The sequence below is a fragment of the Doryrhamphus excisus genome, chromosome 3, assembly GCF_030265055.1.
Source record: "Doryrhamphus excisus isolate RoL2022-K1 chromosome 3, RoL_Dexc_1.0, whole genome shotgun sequence".
Lineage (NCBI taxonomy): Eukaryota > Metazoa > Chordata > Actinopteri > Syngnathiformes > Syngnathidae > Doryrhamphus > Doryrhamphus excisus.
Window position 1 is genome coordinate 12,144,289 of NC_080468.1, and position 21,100 is coordinate 12,165,388.

Consider the following 21,100-nt stretch of genomic DNA (forward strand, 5'->3'; position numbering starts at 1 on the left):
TTTGGTGGATTGTGCCCTCATGAATTAATGAGAGAGTGTGCATAGCCAAGACAAGCGCTTGCATTAGACCCAAGACTTTGCTTTCATTTGCATAACCCAGTTGAAACCCTTTTTTTTAAATTAAGGACAATTTATTTCTGAAATGAAGACGAAAAAATGGAAGAATAGGTGAAGCTGGAATTTTTTATTTTTTTTACCAGGCACACAAGTGATGTGATGTGACCTAGAATCAAAAAGTGATAAATTCTCCAAGGTGCTTGTGACCTTGATTTGAGAAATCTTGCTATCTTCTCAGTGGCTTCGGTCAAGTGGTTAGCGCGCAGAGCTCACAGCTAGGAGGAGACCAGCGTTCAATTCCACCCTCGGCCATCTCGGTGTGGAGTTTGCATGTTCTCCCCGTGCATGCGTGGGTTTTCTCCGGGTACTCCCAAATTCCAAAAACATGTTAGGTTAATTGGCGACTCCAAATTGTCCATAGGTATGAATGTGAGTATGAATGGTTGTTTGTCTATATGTGCCCTGTGATTGGCTGGCGACCAAAGACAGGTGGGATAGGCTACAGCACCCCCCGCGACCCTCGTGAGGACAAGCGGTAGAAAATGAATGAATGCTATCTTCTCGGTGGCACGGCGGTCGAGTGGTTAGCGCGCAGACCTCACAGCTAGTAGGAGACAAGGATTCAATTCCACCCTGGCTGGTGACCAGGCCTCTCGTCCAAAGACAGCTGGGATAGGCTCCAGCACCCCCACAACCTTTGTGAGGACAAGCGGTAGAAAATGAATGAATGAATGAATGAATGCTATCTTCTCAGTGAGGGTGTACCCCGCCTCTCGCCCCAAAGACTATGCCAAAGACAGCTGGGATAGGCTCCAGCACCGCCCGCGACCCTCGTGACAACAAGCGGTAGAAAATGAATGAATGAATGAATGAATGCTATCTTCTCAGTGAGGGTGTACCCCGCCTCTTGCTACAAATACTATCCCAAAGACAGCTGGGATAGGCTCCAGCACCCCCGCGACCCTAGTGACAACAAGCGGTAGAAAATGAATGAATGAATGAATGCTATCTTCTCAGTGAGGGTGTACCCCGCCTCTCGCCCCAAAGACTATCCCAAAGACAGCTGGGATAGGCTCCATCACCCCCCGTGACCCTCATGAGGACAAGCGGTAGAAAATGAATGAATTAAGGCTATTTTCTCAGTGAGGGTGTACCGCGCCTCTCGTCCCAAAGACTATCCCAAAGACAGCTGGGATAGGCTCCAGCACCCCCCCCAACCCTCATGAGGACAAGCGGTAGAAAATGAATGAATGAATTATATCTTCTCAGTGAGGGTGTACCCCGCCTCTTGCCCCAAAGACTATCCCAAAGACAGCTGGGATAGGCTCCAGCACCCCCGCAACCTTTGTGAGGACAAGCGGTAGAAAATGAATGAATGAATGCTATCTTCTCAGTGAGGGTGTACCCCACCTCTCGCCCCAAAGACTATCCCAAAGACAGCTGGGATAGGCTCCATCTCCCGCCCGCGACCTTTGTGAGGACAAGCGGTAGAAAATGAATGAATGAATGCTATCTTCTCAGTGAGGGTGTACCCCGCACACGTTTCGGGGACGGAGTTTTCACAAAGCAGCGCTGGAGGCTCGGGCTCATGTAATCAAAGCGGTACATCGGCACGCAGCGCAGACACAAAATGAGAAAGGTGTCAGAGTCAAGGTGGCGTCAGGATAGACAGGCACAATCATCAGCAGCACGGGTGGGACAGAAAAGCCCGAGGCCATGTAGACACACATTTGTAAACACCTCCACATCCACGCTCCATCCCGCCATGCGGGTGTCTGGTGGGTAAACGCTGGTTCTTCCTCACTGACGGCACCCATGGGAGCTGATGCACCCGTTTCCATTTTCCATTCCCGGTCTCCATCTTCCCTTTTCATGTCCCATTTCCTCTTTCTGCAGTCATTATTCCCATTCCATTTTTGAGCTCAATGTCTTTACTCGCCACTAATTTATGATTCATTCTGCATTTCCTGTGCCATAAATATTGATGCCAGATCGTCCGACTCATGCGCCCTGTCCTCCCTTTCTCTCTTTGTCTTCACGTTGCAGGTCAGGACCGCAGCGAGGCGGGGCTTATTAAGCGTTTCCGTGGAGATGGCGTGCGCTACAAGGCCAAGCTGATCGGGATTGATGAGGTGACAGCAGCACGCGGGGACAAGCTGTGCCAGGACTCCATGATGAAGCTCAAGGTGCAGACTTTGTGTACTTGTATGTGTGTTTGTGTGTGTGTGTGTCTTCAGGGATATCATTGAACCTCCTCACTCATCTCGGTCAGATTCGGAAAAGAGATGCCCGAGCATGTCTGTATTGTCTCGGAAATGAGTCACAGGCGCTGCTTTCTCACTCACAGTTTATGATTCACTTGAACTCTCGAAAAAAATGACCAGACAGATACAAATACACACTATGCTTTATTTTCATTAGCTAAACTCAAAGATCAAAAACCCAATATTGTTCACATATGTCGAGTGGTTAGCGTGCAGACCTCACAGCTAGGAGACCAGGGTTCAATTCCACCCTCGGCCATCTCTGTGTGGAGTTTGCATGTTCTCCCCGTGCATGCGTGGGTTTTCTTCCGGGTACTCCGGTTTCCTCCCACATTCCAAAAACATGCTAGGTTAATTGGCGACTCCAAATTGTCCATAGGTATGAATGTGAGTGTGAATGGTTGTTTGTCTATATGTGCCCTGTGATTGGCTGGCCACCAGTCCAGGGTGTATCCCGCCTCTCGCCCAAAGACAGCTGGAATAGGCTCCAGCACCCCCTCGACCCTTGTGAGGAAAAAGCAGTAGAAAATGAATGAATGAATGTCGAAATCTGTGTTAGTGAGCACCTTTACCACGATAATTCATCCACCTATCTAGACGCTGATTAAGCAGGTGGGCCTTAGGCTGGCCGCAATACAAAATACTGAATGATCATTTTGCTACCATGAATCGTCTCCAAAGGCCTCACAACCACAGACCAAGGACCATCTGATCACTGCTGCAATCGATCAATTTACATAATGTCTGCTGCTGGCTCCAAAATTGATGAGCAACGAGGCATGTTCTTTGAGAATAATGAGAAGTACATTTTTATAAAACTTACCATGCAACTTGAACAGAGAAAAAAAGGTATGAAAAGGTTTGTTAATGTAGGAAACAACATTTGCAAAGGGAGTGATGATCTCCTCCTGTGAGGGACAGAGACAGTGAAGGGCAGACTCACATGCCCAGACACCAAAACTCAGGGGATATTTTTACTAGTTTTACACACAAGTATTCTGTTAAAATTAGACAAATCAGGCTAACATTAAGAAAGATGCTAATAAAGTACATTGCATTCCCTAAAAGGAATGAAGTTTTATGTGTGGATGCAGAGGAAGGTAGCAGGAGTGCAGGTTAAATAGTCTTAATGCTGGCTTTTGTAGGGATCTTACACTACAAAAGGCAATGGTACTGAAAGGTACCATGAGCAGTAGAAACCGTGGGTGCGGAGAGGGTTGGCAAGCTGTTGGTGAAGGTGGAGTTATAGTATGGGCAGATGTATGTTTTTCCATCCACAACCTTCGCCAATGTTGCAAAGCTCTTCTTTTTTCGTCTTTTTCCTGTTCAGTTTGGGATGCTGTGGATCAATGTGGATAGTTTCTGCCGATATCCAGCAACTTTGCACAGCCAGTGAAGAGGAGTGCTTTTTGGTTGACCTCCTTGTCAGTTGTAACCTGTTATTTTTAACTGAAAAGTCACTGATGATACAGTTGTGGCATTGATATTCAGTCTGCAATAACGTGACCTAGATTTTGGTGCTTATACAATTGTATACAACAAATGCTTAGATTTTTAAGTGGTAGGATGTCAGGAAAATTATTGGAATATTGGTGCTGATGAGGCTGCATGGTGGTCGAGTGGTTAGTGCGCAGACCTAGCTAGGAGACCCGAGTTCAATCCCACCCTCAGCCATCTTGCATTGCTCCTCACAAAGCTCTGCTTTTTATGCTATGTGTGTATGCTAGCGGCCCCGCCTCTCCCCTCCCTTCACAGAGACAAAGCGACTGTGTGCTATGAAGCGGCAATATATATGGAGACCGGCCAAATGAGCAAGTTATTATTTTGAGTGTTTTTTCTTTCTCAGCTGCACGGCAGTCAAGTGGTTAGCGCGCAGACCTTACAGCTAGGAAACCCGAGTTCAATCCCACCCTCGGCCATCTCTGTGTGGAGTTTGCATTTTCTCCCGATGCAGGTTTTCTCCGGGTATTCCGGTTTCCTCCCACATTCCAAAAACATGCTAGGTTAATTGGCGACTCCAAATTGTCCATAGGTATGAATGTGAGTGTGAATGGTTGTTTGTCTATATGTGCCCTGTGATTGGCTGGCCACCAGTCCAGGGTGTACCCTGCCTCTCGCACGAAGACAGCTGGGATAGGCTCCAGCACCCCTGCGACCCTCGTGAGGATAAGCGGTAGAAAATGAATGAATGTTGCTGATGAACAAGATTCCAAGTACTCTCAACTTGAAAAAACAAAAAAAAACTTGAAAAAAACTACAGTATATTGTAGCGTTTGAGGGGAGTTACCAGTACGATTCCAAGCATGTCTTGTAGTATTACATCGATAATTACATGTTTTGCTAGCGTATAGTCGTTATGACCTTTATAATTTTTTGGGGTATCGCAAATACTGCAATATATTCATGTTTGCAATCTGGATTTTCAATTTAATGTTGTGCAGTTTAAGCGTAGATATGTGGGAAGTGGCTATATCCACCCCCAGTGATAAGTCCAATAAAAGCACCTTTTCGCAGCCTCCAGCATTAACCTCCACATGACACCGGTAGTCACCAGCCAGTAGCGGTCAATACAAACCTGCTATTATCTGGACAGGGGATAAAGGAGGGGACAGTGTTTCTATTGAGCTGCTGCTGGCTGCCGTAAAGGTCTAATCCACCAAATGGAGGAGGCGATGGATGATTGACAACAGCTATTGACTCTGCCACCCATCTGCCTCTTTTTCACCAACTTTCTCTTTTTTTATGTCCAATGCTTGCTGTGATTATCTGCAATATATGGTATAAAGGTATTGAGAAAATTAACTATTACACTTACAGGAAATTAAACCTTTGCAGTGACCCTAACACGCACGAGCTTCAGTTTTAATGGTGCATTTTTTTTCGTTTGAATCCTCACAGTCGCTCTGATACACGGTGGAACCTCAGTTAGCATACGCCCCGGTTTTTCGGTTAAAGTAACATTTGTGGCAAATTTTACCTTGGTTTACAAACATTTTTTTAGTTAATATACAACATGGCCTGTACCCCGCCTCTCGCCCGAAGACAGCTGGTATAGGCTCCAGCACCCCCCGCGACCCTCGTGAGGAAAAGCGGTAGAAAATGAATGAATGAATGAATGAATATTGACAAATGTATTGAGAAAACTAACTATTATACTTACAGGAAATTAAACCTCAATTAGCATACGCCCCGGTTTTTCAGTTAAAGTAACATTTGGGGCAAATTTTGCCTTGGTTTACAAACATTTTTTTAGTTAACATACAACATGGCCTGTGTCTTCTCATGTTATTAATACACTGCATGTGTCCAACTGTGTACTTGATGTGGTTAGCGCACAGACCTCACAGCTAGGAGACCGGGGTTCAATTCCACCCTCGGCCATCTCTGTGTGGGGTTTGCATGTTCTCCCCGTACATTGCGTGGGTTTTCTGCGGGTACTCCGGTTTCCTCCCACATTCCAAAAACATGCTAGGTTAATTGGCGACTCCAAATTGTCCATAGCTATGAATGTGAGTGTGAATGGTTGTTTGTCTATATGTGCTCTGTCATTGGCTGGCAACCAAAGACAGGATGGGATAGGCTCCAGCACCCCCCGCGACCCTCGTGAGGACAAGCGGTACAAAATGAATGAATGCTATCTTCTCTGTGACACGGCAGTCGAGTGGTTAGCGCGCAGACCTCACAGCTAGTAGGAGACAAGGGTTCAATTCCACCCTGGCTGGTGACCAGTCCTGGCCTCTCGTCCAAAGACAGCTGGGATAGTCAAGCGGTAAGAAACTTAAGGTGAGTAGCTCCTCCACATTGAGAGGAGCCAAATGAGGGGGCCATGGAACACCTTGGAGGAGCTGGAAGTCTGGACTTTTCTGCTTCGGATGCTGCCCCTGCGACCCAGCTTTGGATAAGCAGAAGAAGATGTATGGATTTATAATGCATATGGTGTATCCTATGCAGATGAACAAAATCAAAACGGTTAGCATGTCAAACATGGCCTGATCTTTAAAAGAGGTAGAGTTGTGCTGATGTGCAAATGAGGTGGACCACTTGTTAATGTCACCGTGGTTTTGTCAGACATCAAGCAGGTCTTTTCTTCTCCTGTTCACTCTCTCCTTCTCCTTACCTTTTTTTTCTTCTTTGTCAGCCTTTGTTCCATGAAAGACACGTCAAGCACACAGGTCTCGTCAAACGGAGCACAGTGGAAATGTTAATTGTTTTTTTTTTTTAAATCAGCGTTGAGCTCTTCCCTGGGAAAAGAGCAAACTTCAAAGGCCCAGCCCCCTGGTTGTTCTGTCAGCATTTACGTGCGAGCGGCGGAAGCGAGCCGGTCGATGCATTTTGTCAGCAAATCTCCCCTTATTGTTGTCAGCTAGCACTCACGTGTGTGTCACGATGAAGCGCAACTAGACCTACTTGAAGAGAAGAAGTGCCTGCGAGGAAGAGCAGACAGCAATTACGATACAACTCGCCGCACAAGGTGATGCGATTCCTCTGAGAAGCGAGGCTTTCAGAAAACGACGCCTGAAAGAACACGTTGTCCTATCACTACCTTATGTAACGACTGTCCCCACTTCCGTCGCCCACTCACCTGAGTCGGAATAAAACCTAAAGTCTTTCATCTGCTCACGTCTTATCACTTTTATCTCCTGCAGGGCATGGCTTCATCTGCACGTTCCAAAGGGGAGCACAAGCAGAGAGTCTTCTTGACGGTCTCCTTCGGAGGGATCAAGATTTACTGTGAAAGATCAGGGGTGAGTATCAGAACTATGTCGGGTGGGGGGGGGGTGTTGTGCTAAGCCCAGCTGCACTAGGAGGCCTCCGCCAGCTGCTGTACTGCGAAGCTACAGTGTAGGACATCCAGAGGGCAGATGTTTGCACACTTGACTACACAATGGCTGCCAGCGCCGCCATCTTGTGAGCTTGGCATTAAAACAAACATCCAGCAACGCAGGAGAAAGTCGAACGTGCAAGGTTATTCCGATCATTTTCTTTTCCCCGGCAAAGCTTTCCAAAGAATATTTAGTCGTCCGGCTCATAACTGATGATGGCAGGTCTTTGGCAGAAGCTAAATATATATACCCAATACATACCCAATATGACTTTAAATGAAAATGCTATTTTTGTTCTATTTTTGCTCTATTTTTGCAAATATACCAACATGCCCCAATGTGACTTGAAATGAAAATACTATTTTTGCTCTATTTCTTGCAAATATACGAACATGCCACATTATGACTTTAAATGAAAATACTATTTTTGCTCTATTTTTGCAAATATACCAACATGCCCCAATATGACTTTAAATGAAAATACTATTTTTGCAAATATACCAACATGCCCCAATATGACTTTAAATTAAATACTATTTTGCTCTATTTTTGCAAATATACCAACATGCCCCAATGTGACTTTAAATGAAAATACTATTTTTGCTCTATTTTTGCTCTATTTTTGCAAATATACCAACATGCCCCAATGTGACTTTAAATGAAAATATTATTTTTGCTCTATTTTTGCTCTATTTTTTGCAAATATACCAAGATGCCCCATTATGGCTTTAAATGAAAATACTATTTTTGCTCTATTTTTGCAAATATACCAACATGCCCCAATGTGACTTGAAATGAAAATACTATTTTTGCTCTATTTCTTGCAAATATACCAACATGCCCCATTATGACTTTAAATGAAAATACTATTTTTGCTCTATTTTTGCAAATATACCAACATGCCCCAATGTGACTTGAAATGAAAATACTATTTTTGCTCTATTTTTGCAAATATACCAACATGCCCCAATATGACTTTAAATTAAATACTATTTTGCTCTATTTTTGCAAATATACCAACATGCCCCAATGTGACTTTAAATGAAAATACTATTTTTGCTCTATTTTTGCTCTATTTTTGCAAATATACCAACATGCCCCAATGTGACTTTAAATGAAAATATTATTTTTGCTCTATTTTTGCTCTATTTTTTGCAAATATACCAACATGCCCCATTATGACTTTAAATGAAAATACTATTTTTGCTCTATTTTTGCAAATATACCAACATGCCCCAATGTGACTTTAAATGAAAATACTATTTTTGCTCTATTTTTGCAAATATACCTACATGAAAGCTGAACGAGCAAGGTTATTCCGATCATTTTCTTTTCCCCGGCAAAGCTTTCCAAAGAATATTTAGTTGTCCGGCTCATAACTGATGATGGCAGGTCTTTGGCAGAAGCTAATTGGCCCAGAGTAAACTGGTTTAACTTACATCCCAGTAAGAGCAGGGTTATGCTCGGGGAAAATCCTTCAGATGACTGGCTGGGGCTGTCTTGCCTGCTAATGATGCAGCGCAGTGAGATGAGCAAACTTATGGTAATGTTAGGAGACGGGCTGTTTTCTACCTCTCCATCCTGGCCTCCTTCCCCCTGGCGGACTCGCAGCCCTGCTGTTCCATTATGGGATGATCGAGAGGCCCGGCTCCCCACCCACCCACCCCCGTACTGCGGCACGGTGTCAGTTAGATAGGCCCTCTCTTCTCATCAGCACTAACTGATAATTAGCACGCTGTTCCACCCCTTAATGATCATTGCCTCTAATACTAATTACGCTGCGGCTCCACCTCAGCTGTGCTAAACTTATAATTATGCAGCATTTGGCCTGTAGCTTTCGACCTCCGGTCGAACCCCACCCATCTTTGATAACATGTGTTTTGAGCATGACTGATGTGCCATTAGGCCCCCGCCAAAGCAGCTCTGACAAGGCTATTTGTTGTTTTGCAATGCATGTCCCTTAATGCTCATCATTTAATTCACTGATTACCAAGCGGTAAATAACCCTCCATGCTCAATATCGCTTTTATATTATGATGAACTAAACGGGGGGGGGGTCGCTCCCACTTTATGTAAAGCTGACATGATTCTCAGCTGAATGGAGTCGTATTAGTTTTGTGTTCTACAATAATCTAAAGCGTCGCTCCTCACGCTCCCCGCTGAATGTGTGTAATATCGGCTAATATTCAGAAGAAAGCTCCTCCCCAGCGCTTTAGCTTATCTCTGCTAATGCAGGTGGGGTGCGCCTGGGTGACAACTCCAAACTTACACCGACGAAAAGCGTGTGTGTGTCATCTATGCATTTATTTTTAACCTGCACAGTCTCAACAATACGTGCTAATGGTAGTTTGACTTGAAATTACAGTAGGTGCTCCACTAGTCATTGATTCGCCCATAAAAATGGTGGATGTAAAAATCAAATCTGCAATAAAATTGACTGTTGAAATAATTAGATTAGCTTCAGCTCCAGAAACCTCTGCCATTGATCACTTTGACACATGGTTATTCTTCTTTGTTTTGTGTACTGACTTTTACACTTTACAGTATAACTTAAATACGATGAACATCCAGCAGCAACTCGACATTTTGGCATGACTACTATTTTAATGAAAAATATACTCAAACAGGAAGCTCACTGTCATCCCAATGACATCACTTCTGTAATGAGGCTGAACTACTACTTTCACTTTCGCAATGGAACAATTACAAACAATATACAGTAAACCTCTGATATATCGGATTCAATTGTTCCCACTGGTTTTGTCCGATATAAGCGAAATCTGTTATATGCGTATACCGGAAAATGTCCGTTTTACGCATATATCGGATTTTAATGTCATAAATGTCATAAAACCGCCCACTAGGTGGCATGATGAAGGGAAGTAGAAACTCTTAGGTCTTGCATAACACACAAATTAAATTACGCATTTTCACACATGTATCTTATCACAAAAAGCTGTTTTTCTCCCTTTTTTAGTGGGGAACTGATATTTTCCTGAAACTTACTATTCAGTTAAAATTGTAAAAATGGCCAGTACTGAAGGAGTGGTTTTGTGCTGTTGTCCAGGTGCTACTGCATCACCACTCTGTCCATGAAATCAGCTACATCGCCAAGGACACCAGAGACCACCGGGCCTTTGGTTACGTTTGCGGAAAAGAGGGCCACCATAGGTTTGTGGCCATCAAGACCTCACAGTCGGTGAGTACTTTTATTTCTATCGCTCTTCAAAATTCATTATATAATTATATTTCATAACAACATGATGTGATATCATTGCCATCATTGCCTTCATGGGTTTTGCCTTTCCATTCTTCTATTAGCATATTCCTCAGTGTATTTCCGTTTCCAAATCCTCCCCCTCCAAATCCTCTTGTCTTAACTGGATTAATCCCCTATTCTCACACCATCTTCCTTCTATTTTCACTCCTATATGCAGGCGGAGCCTCTCATCATTGACCTGCGTGATCTTTTCACGCTCATCTACGACATTAAGCAGCGGGAAGACATGGAGAAAAAGGCCCAGAAGGACAAACACTGTGAGCAGGCGGTCTACCAGGTAGGAATGTGGCATTAGCTTTCACATTCAGGCATGAGAACACATAATAATTGAGTCACACTTGAGAAATTTCCCTTTATGGGCAGTACATATAATGTTTCTGTTTCAAAGTATACAGTAGAGCCCACCATTTCATGGGGGGGTTACGTCCCGGGACCTCCAATAATTGATAAGACCAAAACGCCATCCTGCTAGCACCTACTAAATTCATCACACAGCAACTTAGCACTCAAAAGGTGTACATGGAAATATACCAACATGCCCCGATATGACTTTAAATGAAAATACTATTTTTGCTCTATTTTTGCAAATATACCAACATGCCCCAATATGACTTTAAATGAAAATACTATTTTTGCTCTATTTTTGCTGTATTTTTGCAAATATACCAACATGCCCCAATATGACTTTAAATGAAGATACTATTTTTGCTCTATTTTTGCTGTATTTTTGCAAATATACCAACATGCCCCAATATGACTTTAAATTAAATACTATTTTTGCTCTATTTTTGCAAATATATCAACATGCCCCAATATGACTTTAAATTAAATACTATTTTTGCTTTGGGCCCCGGGTCCTCTGGCTCTTTCATGATATGCTGTCCTCATTTTTTCATATAAAACTTGCATTGCGTGACAATGTGTCTGTGACATGAGAATGAACTGTGTTATTTAGTGTCTTGTTTTGCCGATTAAAAAAAAAAAAAAAAAAAAAACTAAATGTGTCATCTGCGATCTATCCGCCCCGCTGCACAGACCATCCTGGAGGACGAAGTGGACGATCCAGTTTACCAGGTAGACTTGCAAGAACTCCTCTTTGATTTTGATCCTTCATTTGCATATTCTATATAGTCACCAACCCGCTCAAATTAATGATTCATTCAATTCCGCCACCCCTAGTGATCCCCTTCGCAGACAGTTTTGTTCAACCATTCAACGTCCATTTACCAGCTGCAATGTTGTTAAACCATATTTTTTTATGTTGTCCATGTTCCAGTTTTCTCCAAAGATATGCTCCCACCCAGAATTGTGATTGACCCCCTCTCCCCAACCACCCACCCACCCTTTGGCTGCACTTGTTCTACGTCTCTGTGTTTCTGCTCACACTGAATACAGACAACACTAACTCTTGACTCTCAACTCATACATCCAAACACCTCCCAAGTCACCTGTATGTTGCTCTTGAAGTCCGCATAAAGTTCATTCATTTTGCAGCTTTGAGTTATGTTGGTGTTGGTTGACAAAACTCCAGATCGAGGGCCGGGGATTTAAAGGAATAGTTCGACATTTCAAGACTTCATTACTGTGTTGTGCTAGGAAAAGGACCCGCAAAACTTCTTGTTTTGAGTGTAAATTACAATTAATTACTATTTCCTTTCTCGAATGAAGAGCAAAATGTATTGGATTATTATACATAAATGGGGTACATTATATGACTGAATTTAATATGGTCACTGCAGGTGCATCTCAATTAATTAGGATATTGTGCAACTGATCTTTTCCTGAAACTTACCTGTGTTGTACTGCTGATTACGAAAGAATGGAAACGTTTTTTTCCTGATGTTTATATAGCCATTGAACACAACACTATGTGTGCCCAAACAATGATTGATGATTGATGAGCTCTTTTTCCTCCTCCTAATTTCTACAACATTACCTTGCATTGCTCCTCACAAAGCTCTGCTTTTTTTGCTATGTGTGTATGCTAGCGGCCCCGCCTCTCCCCTCACATCACAGAGACAAAGCGACTGTTGTGTGCTATGAAGCGCCAATATATGGAGACCGGCAAAATGAGGAAGTTATTATCATGAGAGGTTTTTTTTTCTCAGCTGCACGGCGGTCGAGTGGTTAGCGCGCAGACCTTACAGCTAGGAAACCCAAGTTCAATCCCACCCTCGGCCATCCCGTGCATGCGTGGGTTTTCTCTGGGTACTCCGATTTCCTCCCACGTTCCAAAAACATGCTAGGTTAATTGGCGACTCGAAATTGTCCATAGGTATGAATGTGAGTGTGAATGGTTGTTTGTCTATATGTGCCCTGTGATTGGCTGGCCACCAGTCCAGGGTGTACCCCGCCTCTTGCCCAAAGACAGCTGGGATAGGCTCCAGCACCCCCGCGACCCTCAGGAGGATAAGCGTTAGAAAATGAATGAATGAATGAACTTTTATTATATCTACTATATTGGGTAACACGAGTGTAAATGTTACTATAGGGGTGTCATTTCATGTCTAGAGGACTCTAATCATTTTAATCACCGTTTTTAGAAGGCCCTAAAATTGTTTTCTTTGCTCTAATTATGAAAATATTCCATTTATAAATAAGGAATCTTATTTCATGGGTTGCATGGCGGGACGAGTGGTTAGCGCGCAGACCTCACAGCTAGGAAACCCGGGTTCAATTCCACCCTCGGCCATCTCTGTGTGGAGTTTGCATGTTCTCCCCGTGCATGCGTGGGTTTTCTCCGGGTACTCCGGTTTCCTCCCACATTCCAAAAACATGCTAGGTTAATTAGCGACTCTAAATTGTCCATAGGTATGAATGTGAGTGTGAATGGTTGTTTGTCTATATGTGCCCTGTGATTGGTAGAAAATGAATGAATGAGTTTTTTTCTCGTAACAGTAAATTATTCAAACATCTTGAGATGCACCTGTATATTTTTCTGATGGGCTGGTGGGAAGTCACATGGTTCTAGGATAGGCTAAATCTAAATATGCATCTTTTGTGAACTATTCCTTTAATATGAGCTCCATAAAAGCGTTAGAAGATGTCATCCATGAAAGACAGCTGAAATCTCTTCGATGTGGAGCATGATGTTGCTGTTACGACCTCCACATTTGCTATGAACTACTTGCCTGACCTTTTATACTTGTGCTCTTTCCTCCTCACACCTTTTTGTTTTTTTATTCTTTTTCTCCCTTAATGCTCCATTTTGCTTTTTTTACACCCTCCCTTGGTCTCATTTCACTCCCCAACTCCATACCTACCACCCACGCCCCCACCCCCCCCCCCCCTCCTCTGTGTGCTGTCATTTATACCCATCATGTGTCATATTTTTTTACTGTGTGTTTTCCCCTCTCTGCACTTCCACACCTTGTTCTGTAGTACATAGTGTTTGAGGCTGGACACGAACCCCTCCGTGGCCCCCAATCAGAGGAGAGCGTTTATCAGGTACAAAGACAAAGCACCCCCCCTTCCCCCTTTTTTTTTTTTTCTTCCTAACCCCCTTATGATTATAGCTGATGGTAGAACTAACAGCGACTCATCAAGCTGAGACATTTCTGCAGATTCAGGTTCAAATCAGGCGTCAAAAAAAAAAAAAGGGGCTGAGGATGAAGGAAGCGTGGAGGTTGCGTTGAAGATGTTGCAGTCAGTTTTTAATCTGTTGCGGTTCAGGCCTTTTGACTTGTTTTTTTCCCCACACCCTTAAGACCACTTCAAGGACCAGCTGAGACTCCAGGGACCTGTTGTGTATGGCTTAATCCGACGTCGTCGTCGTCCTCCTCCCATCCTTCCTTTCTCGTCTCTGCATCTTCCTGTGAAGATGAAAGATGCAGTGAAATGGAGAGAGATTAATCACATGCCATGCCATTTGATCTGGCAGTGAAACAAGATCAATCGACTTGGGTGGGTGGATGGGTGTGTGGGGAGGACGGCTAAAAGTTAACCAACAGGCGGAGAGGTGAAAAGCGACAGCTCGTTGTGCCGTGACTGTGAGGGAAATATTAGCCGATGCAATATCTTATTGTCAGATGAGCTGCGCTGGTGCGGAATAACAATAGGCCCTCCTAATACTTACCCAACATCCTCAGCCATTGTTTGCAATCAATATTGATTTAAACCCGCAATTGATTTTTCAGCGGCACAACTGTAGAATTTGCATAATCCCATCGCTCCAAAAGATACAATTACATAACAAATGAACTGAATCAAAATGGATGTCGTAAGCTTTTTTTTTTTTTTCTACTTTAGTCAACATGTCTCAGCTGCTGATATGAAATAATAAGATGCAAAGCAGTGTTGCCATGTTATTTACATTTCAATCGACCTCCGATCCAATGCAGGTCCCAACCAGTCAGCAGAAGGAAGGCATCTATGATGTCCCCAAACGCCATTTCATGACTGTAGGTGTTTTTTATTTTCTATTATTTCTTTCTTTATTCTTCTTCCACCTGCCCGCAAACCTCTCTGAAGGATCCTGTTGATGGGAATCTGATTGGTCAGATTGGTCAGCCATCAAATATTAAATACAAAGGGAGGATGCTTCATTCTCCTCTTCTTGGAAGATGAGAGGTTTGTAGGTGGGATAGGTGCTTCTTGAGCTGCATGCAGTGTAGCCATCATATAGCCACCCATCAAGCTTTCCCTGAGCGACAAGCAGCTAAGTCAGGGGTGTCCAAAGTGCGGCCCGGGGGCCATTTGCGCAATTTCCGCAGTGCATTCAAAAAATTTAACAAGAAAACCGTTAGCAGTCAAAATATTAAGAGAAAAAAAGTTGTAATCTAATAAAAACAATATCATAATATTATTATCAGAAGTGAACAAATAAAGTTATATTTTTTGGAAAAATTAGTTTGCAGAAAAAATATATAATATTGTGGGAATAAAGTCAAAATCATGAGAAGAAAATCTCCAAAAAGAACATTTTTAAAACCTGCAGAAATTGGGGGGGAAAGAGCTGTAATTTTATGAGAATAAAGTCAAAATATTACAAGAAACAGCCATAATTTCACAAAAAGAATGTCATAATATTAAAAAAAAAAAACTTAAAAAAAAAAAACTATTTTTTAAATCGTATTATTATGAGAAACAAACAAAACAATGAATAAATTAGCTTGAAGTAGCTAGAAGTTCTAATGTTACGAGAATAAAAATCTAATTTTATGGGAATGAAATAAATATTCTGAATAACAAAATGTACAAGAAAAAAGTAAAGATACTTGGGGAAAAAATACATTAGAAATGGAGAAAAACTGCAATTTTATGATAATAAAACAAAAAATAGGAAGAGGAAAAAGTCATATTCCAACAAGAAAAAATTTTGAAATTTTACAAGAATAAACAGGAAGTTGAAATATTTAAAAAAATATATATATGTTCTTGTCATATAATATGAAACACACAAAACTATTTTTTGAAAATTAGGTTGGCGGAAAATATTACGGAAATAAAGTCATAAAATTTACAAGAAAGTTGGAAATATTTTTTAAAAAATTATACGCTTTTGAGATTCAAGTCAAAATGTTACGAGAAAAAGATGAAGAAAAAGTCAGAATTTCAAGCAAGTCATAACGAAATTGACAGATTATTTCAGAAGAAATTTGAAATATTTGGAAACGAAAAAAATGTGAGGAAACTCAGTGGAAAAAGTTTGGACACCCCCAATCTAAGCGAAAAAGAAGCGCTCTGGTTGATTTTTTTTTTTTGAAAGAAATCATTCCATCCGCCATGCTTAGAAAGGCATTTTATTCCTGCTAAGTAAACTCTACTCCCTCGCCGCTGTTGTTATGCTTGTTGCTCAGCGTTAACCGAAGAGATAACCTGCCTCGGCCCCCTCACTATCTCACTCATCCAGCCCCGGTTGCTGGTATAAGTAGCAGCGCCTCCATATCTCTTAAGTGTTACTGCTTGTCTGTTCATTCAGTCAGAGCTTTTCCAGAGCCAAGAGCTCCCCTGATGTGTGTCAGCGCCTGCAGGGAGAGACCCCTGTGTACACTTGTTTACTTCTCTGGAAAACCCGGAGCCATTCCGCAAGCCCTCGGTGGTCACAAAGTGCAAACTGTGCGATCCGTTATGTCAACGAGGACATAAAAAAAAAAAGGACCGTTTGCAGCGACACTGATTGCTGGGATGTGTCTCCCATGTCTTTTCTTTCCTTCAGTTCTGGGAATGTTCTGTTTTCCACACGTCGCTCTTTTTATTTACAGCATGCAAATCCTGGTGTTGTGTGCGCTTTTGTGGTGATTCATTGTCTGCTTATGCATGCCCCCCCCCCCCTTCCTCCTCCTCTTCTCCAGATCCATTTCATGCAACGTAGCGCTTCCATAGCCGGGCGTAATCGCCGCGTCCCACCCTCACCCCTCGCAAAAGGGGTCATTTGTACTCATAACGCGGCCTCTTTGTCTCAGACGGGTGCTTGGAGGAGCTTCTTCCTTCATCTGCTCCTCTGTCACGAGGAGATCTGCTCTCGCGTAGCGGCGTCAGCGTTCTAAAAGCAGGTCAGACTCTCACAGGACCCTTTTGATTGGCAGACACAAGAATATCTAATCAGTCTGTTTTATGAGACTGAATAGCCCCCTTTTACCCACTCAATTATAGCCGGCCATGAAAGGCCCGTTCTAGATCCATTTTCTGATAATGGAACAAAGGGATAGTTGTTTCTTTCCATGCGCGGCACAAACGCCTGAGTGAATAGCTGTCACTGCCCCCCACCCCCACCCCCGACGCCCCACCCCACCCTCATCACCCGCCAACTCCACCACCGTCACCGTGGTCTATGTGCTGACGAATCCAACCATGTATGACTATTGAATTTTCTATTTCGTGATGTGTCACTGTACTTTTTTTGCTCTCTCTTCCCCCTTTGGTTCCGTTCACAGAATATCAACCACTTCGATCTTTTCGGAGACATGTCCACTCCTCCCTCGGTGAGTTAAGTCAAATTCACTGTCAGTCACAATCATTTCAGGAATGGTAATGGTTTTATTTCATTTGAACATGCATCAGATTACAATTGAATGCATCATATAATCGGTTCACAGTTCCACATGTCCAAAAGGAGTAGGAAGAAGCAAAGCTTATTAAATCCTACCCCTCTATCTGGTACTTTTACAATCAGTAACTGATACATTTGTTCACTTCCTGCTTTCCTACTATAGTTTAAGTATTTTAGTTTAGTTTACTTTAGTTTAGTTTATTTACATAATCAGTTCACAGTTCCACATGTCCAAAAGGAGTAGGAAGAAGCAAAGCTTATTAAATCCTACCCCTCCATCTGGTACTTTTACAATCAGTAACTGTTACATTTGCTCACTTCCTGCTTTCCTCATACAGTTTAACATTTTACTTGACTTGACTTGACTTGACTTGACTTGACTTGACTTTACAATGACCCGCCATTTTACTTTTACAATCAGTACCTGGTACATGTGTTCACTTCCTGCTTTCCTAATATAGTTTATATATTATTTATTAAAATTCTAATCTTGTGACACTTCCTTTACTTCACTACCACAACTACTACTAAAGAACTTAAAAAAAGCTATACCCAAGAACTATACAGATATGTACCAATGTGAGTTTAACATTGAAACAAAAAGGTTTAAGTTTTCCCATAATGCATTGCAACTGAGCAGCTCATTCATTGCTGTCTGCCGCGGTGCTGCAATGACGTCAGCTTCCCTTTTATGGACAGAAGCAGCATTACAGCACCATCCATTTCCATAGACCATTTTCTATGCTTGTGCTCAGATTAAATGCAATATGGGGAAAAAAATGTAATAGTTTATTTTGTACTTAAATCTCATATTGGTACATATTGGTTGTTTTGCTTGGAAAATGAATGATGAGTCAGACTGTGACAGATGTGTTCTCCAGCTGTAAAGGTCAAATATCAAGGTTATGAGGTGCAACTTTGTGTGTGTGTGTGTGCGCGCGCCCCCGCTGAATAAACACCAACGGTGATGACTTTTTGTTGACTTTGATGATACTATGATCTCTACCACAGATGCCTCCATCACCTGCCAACACGCTGGACCCAAGCAGGAGCAGCCGCCAGCAGCAGCAGCACAATCCTGCTGAGATGTACGCCCCCTTCAGCCCAACCTCGGTACCGTCAGGTGAGCTTGCCAACCCTTTTCTTCTATTTACAGAAATCACAGAAAACCTTGCCAAAATGTATGTGTTATGATGTAATTATACAGGAAATTAGTTGATGTTATGGATCCTGGAAGGATATTTACATCTGATTTAAATGTAAGGAAGGAGCAGTATTTATACTGGATGCATGTCCATGGTGGCCACGTTTATAGTCATGTGATATTGTGATCATGTGATATTCCATGTTTTCTCCTACACACTTAACAAGCACCATTTCTTCTCCTCCCTCCAGACAGTTTAAGCCCTAAATATGCCTCACAAGTATCACGTGTACTGTATGTACTCCCTGTAAATTTACAAGAAAGTTGAAAATATATATTTTTTTAATTATAAAGATTAAAACAAAAATACAAAAAATATATTAGAAATGGGGAAAAAACAACTGCAATTTTATGATAATAAAATAAAAAAAATATCAAGAGGAAAAGGTCATATTCCAACAAGTAAAAAGGTCGCAATTTTACAAGAATAAACAGGAAAATTAATGTTTTTTTCAATAGCTTAGAGTTGAACTATTAAAGAAAAAATATGTTCTTGTCATATAATATGAAACACACAAAACTATTTTTTGAAAATTAGGTTGGGGAAAAAATATTATGGGACTAAAGTCATCAAATTTACAAGAAAGTTGAAAATATATATATTTTTAAATTATAAAGATTAAAAAAAAAATCAAAAAACTAGATTAGAAATGGGGAAAAAAACAACTGCAATTTTATGATAATAAAATAAAAAAAATATAAAGAGAAAAAAGTCATATTCCACCAAGAAAAAATGTCACAATTTTACAAGAATAAACAGGAAAATGTATGTTTTTTCAATAGCTTAGATTTGAACTATTAAAGAAAAAATATCTTCTTGTCATATAATATGAAACACACAAAACTATTTTTTGAAAATTAGTTTGGGGAAAAAATATTATGGGAATAAAGTCATAAAATTTACAAGAAAGTTGAAAATATTTTTTACATTTTTTTTCAATTTTAATGAAAAAAATATTAAATATAAAGTCAATATAGTCATATATAAAGTCAAAATGTTATGAGAAAAAGATGTAATCTAAGAAGAAAAAGCCAGAATTTTGCAAGAATATCAAGCAAGTCATAACGAAATTGACAGATTATTTAAGAAGAAAGTTGATTTACGTGAAAGTAGTCATGTGATATTCCACCATTTCTCCTCCAGACTTAACAAGCACTATTTCTTCTCCTCCCTCCAGGTTATATGACCATGGGCCCCGTGCAAGCGTCCCAGTGGGCGCAGCAGCCGTTTCCTGCCCAGGCTCAGACCCTAGCCTTCCCCGTGCAGGGGCCCCTCCAGGTGGCCCAGGTCCTCCCCGGAGGTCAGCCCGTCATCTGGAGCCAGGCTAACATTTTCCGAGCCACGCAGCAGCAGTGGGCGGCCATGGCGGCCTACATGCCGGCCCAGACTGTGGGCGTGGGGGGCCACGCCATCCCAGCTGCCATGCTCCAAGGCCTGGTACCCATTACCACAGTGTGCCCCCAGGCCTGCGATTTATCCGCCCCTTCCTCGGCCATCACCAGCCCCCAGCACACGGCCGACCCCGCCCTGCTTCAGAGGCAGCTTAGCCTGGGGAAAGACGGGCTGTGCATGGACTTGGACGCGGGCGAGGGCCCGTCTACATCAGGAGTGGCGCCCAGCGGGGTGTCGGTGAGCAGGTGTGGGACCCCAGGCCCTGTTTGCGCACCGGACGAACTTGTCTGCAGTCATCTGTTGCCACCCGCTGTTGCTGCAAACCTCGAAGAGGAAGGCAGTGACCTTGATCTGTCTCGGATGACCTTGAGCCCCGGTACCTCCACATCGCCGTCTACTGAATCCCGTAAGCGTTCTTTTATTACCAACACTGCCATCTGCACCCTTTTTAATCACAAGCTCCGACATAAAACATTTATTATTATTATGTAAAACATATGCTGACTTTCTTTGCTTGTTTTGCATATGAATGACTTTTCCTGCAACAATGGCGCCTTGTCATGTTCCTGTTTTGCCCACAAAACTGCCAACATGTTAGTTTAGCTGGAAGACAAAAACGAGTTGTAAAGGCTCGACCATCCGCCGCTTCGTTCTTAGTGGAATTTCTGAAACAATGCATCTTTTATTTTTTTATAACACATAACAGATCGCAGGTGTGGGTGCTAAACCTTGAAAATGATGTTTTTATGACGCTTATTCCGAGGAGATGCTTTGGGATGTATGTGACACACGGTCCCTAAGGACTATTTTTATTCTCGTGCATAAGTGAACAAAAACACTGACAGCGGTTTTCCTTATTTCCATTTTTATTGACTCGTACGCTGGCCTTTACGTTGCAGGGAGCAACACTTTTTTTTTTACTTTATGTCTTTTCATAAAGTCATTGCGGGCGGCACGGCGGTCTAGTTGTTAGCGCACAGACCTCACAGCTAGGAGACCAGGGTTCAATTCCACCCTCGGCCATCTCTGTGTGGAGTTTGCATGTTCATCCCCGTGCATGTGTGGGTTTTCTCCGGGTACTCCGGTTT

General features: G+C 42.3%; 1 protein-coding gene across 5 annotated transcripts in view; it reads left to right on the forward strand.

The window, feature by feature from the left end:
• Nucleotides 1-21,100, forward strand: part of dab1b (DAB adaptor protein 1b) — a 94,555-nt gene that overhangs the window by 70,164 nt on the left and 3,291 nt on the right. For 4 of the 5 annotated variants that reach the window (XM_058066403.1, XM_058066405.1, XM_058066402.1 and 1 more), the window contains 10 exons: nt 2,104-2,243; nt 6,968-7,066; nt 10,212-10,343; nt 10,582-10,701; nt 11,460-11,498; nt 13,806-13,871; nt 14,765-14,824; nt 17,300-17,347; nt 18,427-18,538; nt 19,798-20,418. In XM_058066403.1, the coding sequence (XP_057922386.1) occupies nt 2,104-2,243; nt 6,968-7,066; nt 10,212-10,343; nt 10,582-10,701; nt 11,460-11,498; nt 13,806-13,871; nt 14,765-14,824; nt 17,300-17,347; nt 18,427-18,538; nt 19,798-20,418 (1,437 nt within the window). The remainder of the gene's footprint in view (nt 1-2,103; nt 2,244-6,967; nt 7,067-10,211; nt 10,344-10,581; nt 10,702-11,459; nt 11,499-13,805; nt 13,872-14,764; nt 14,825-17,299; nt 17,348-18,426; nt 18,539-19,797; nt 20,419-21,100) is intronic. The other variant, XM_058066406.1, reaches the window with a different exon arrangement.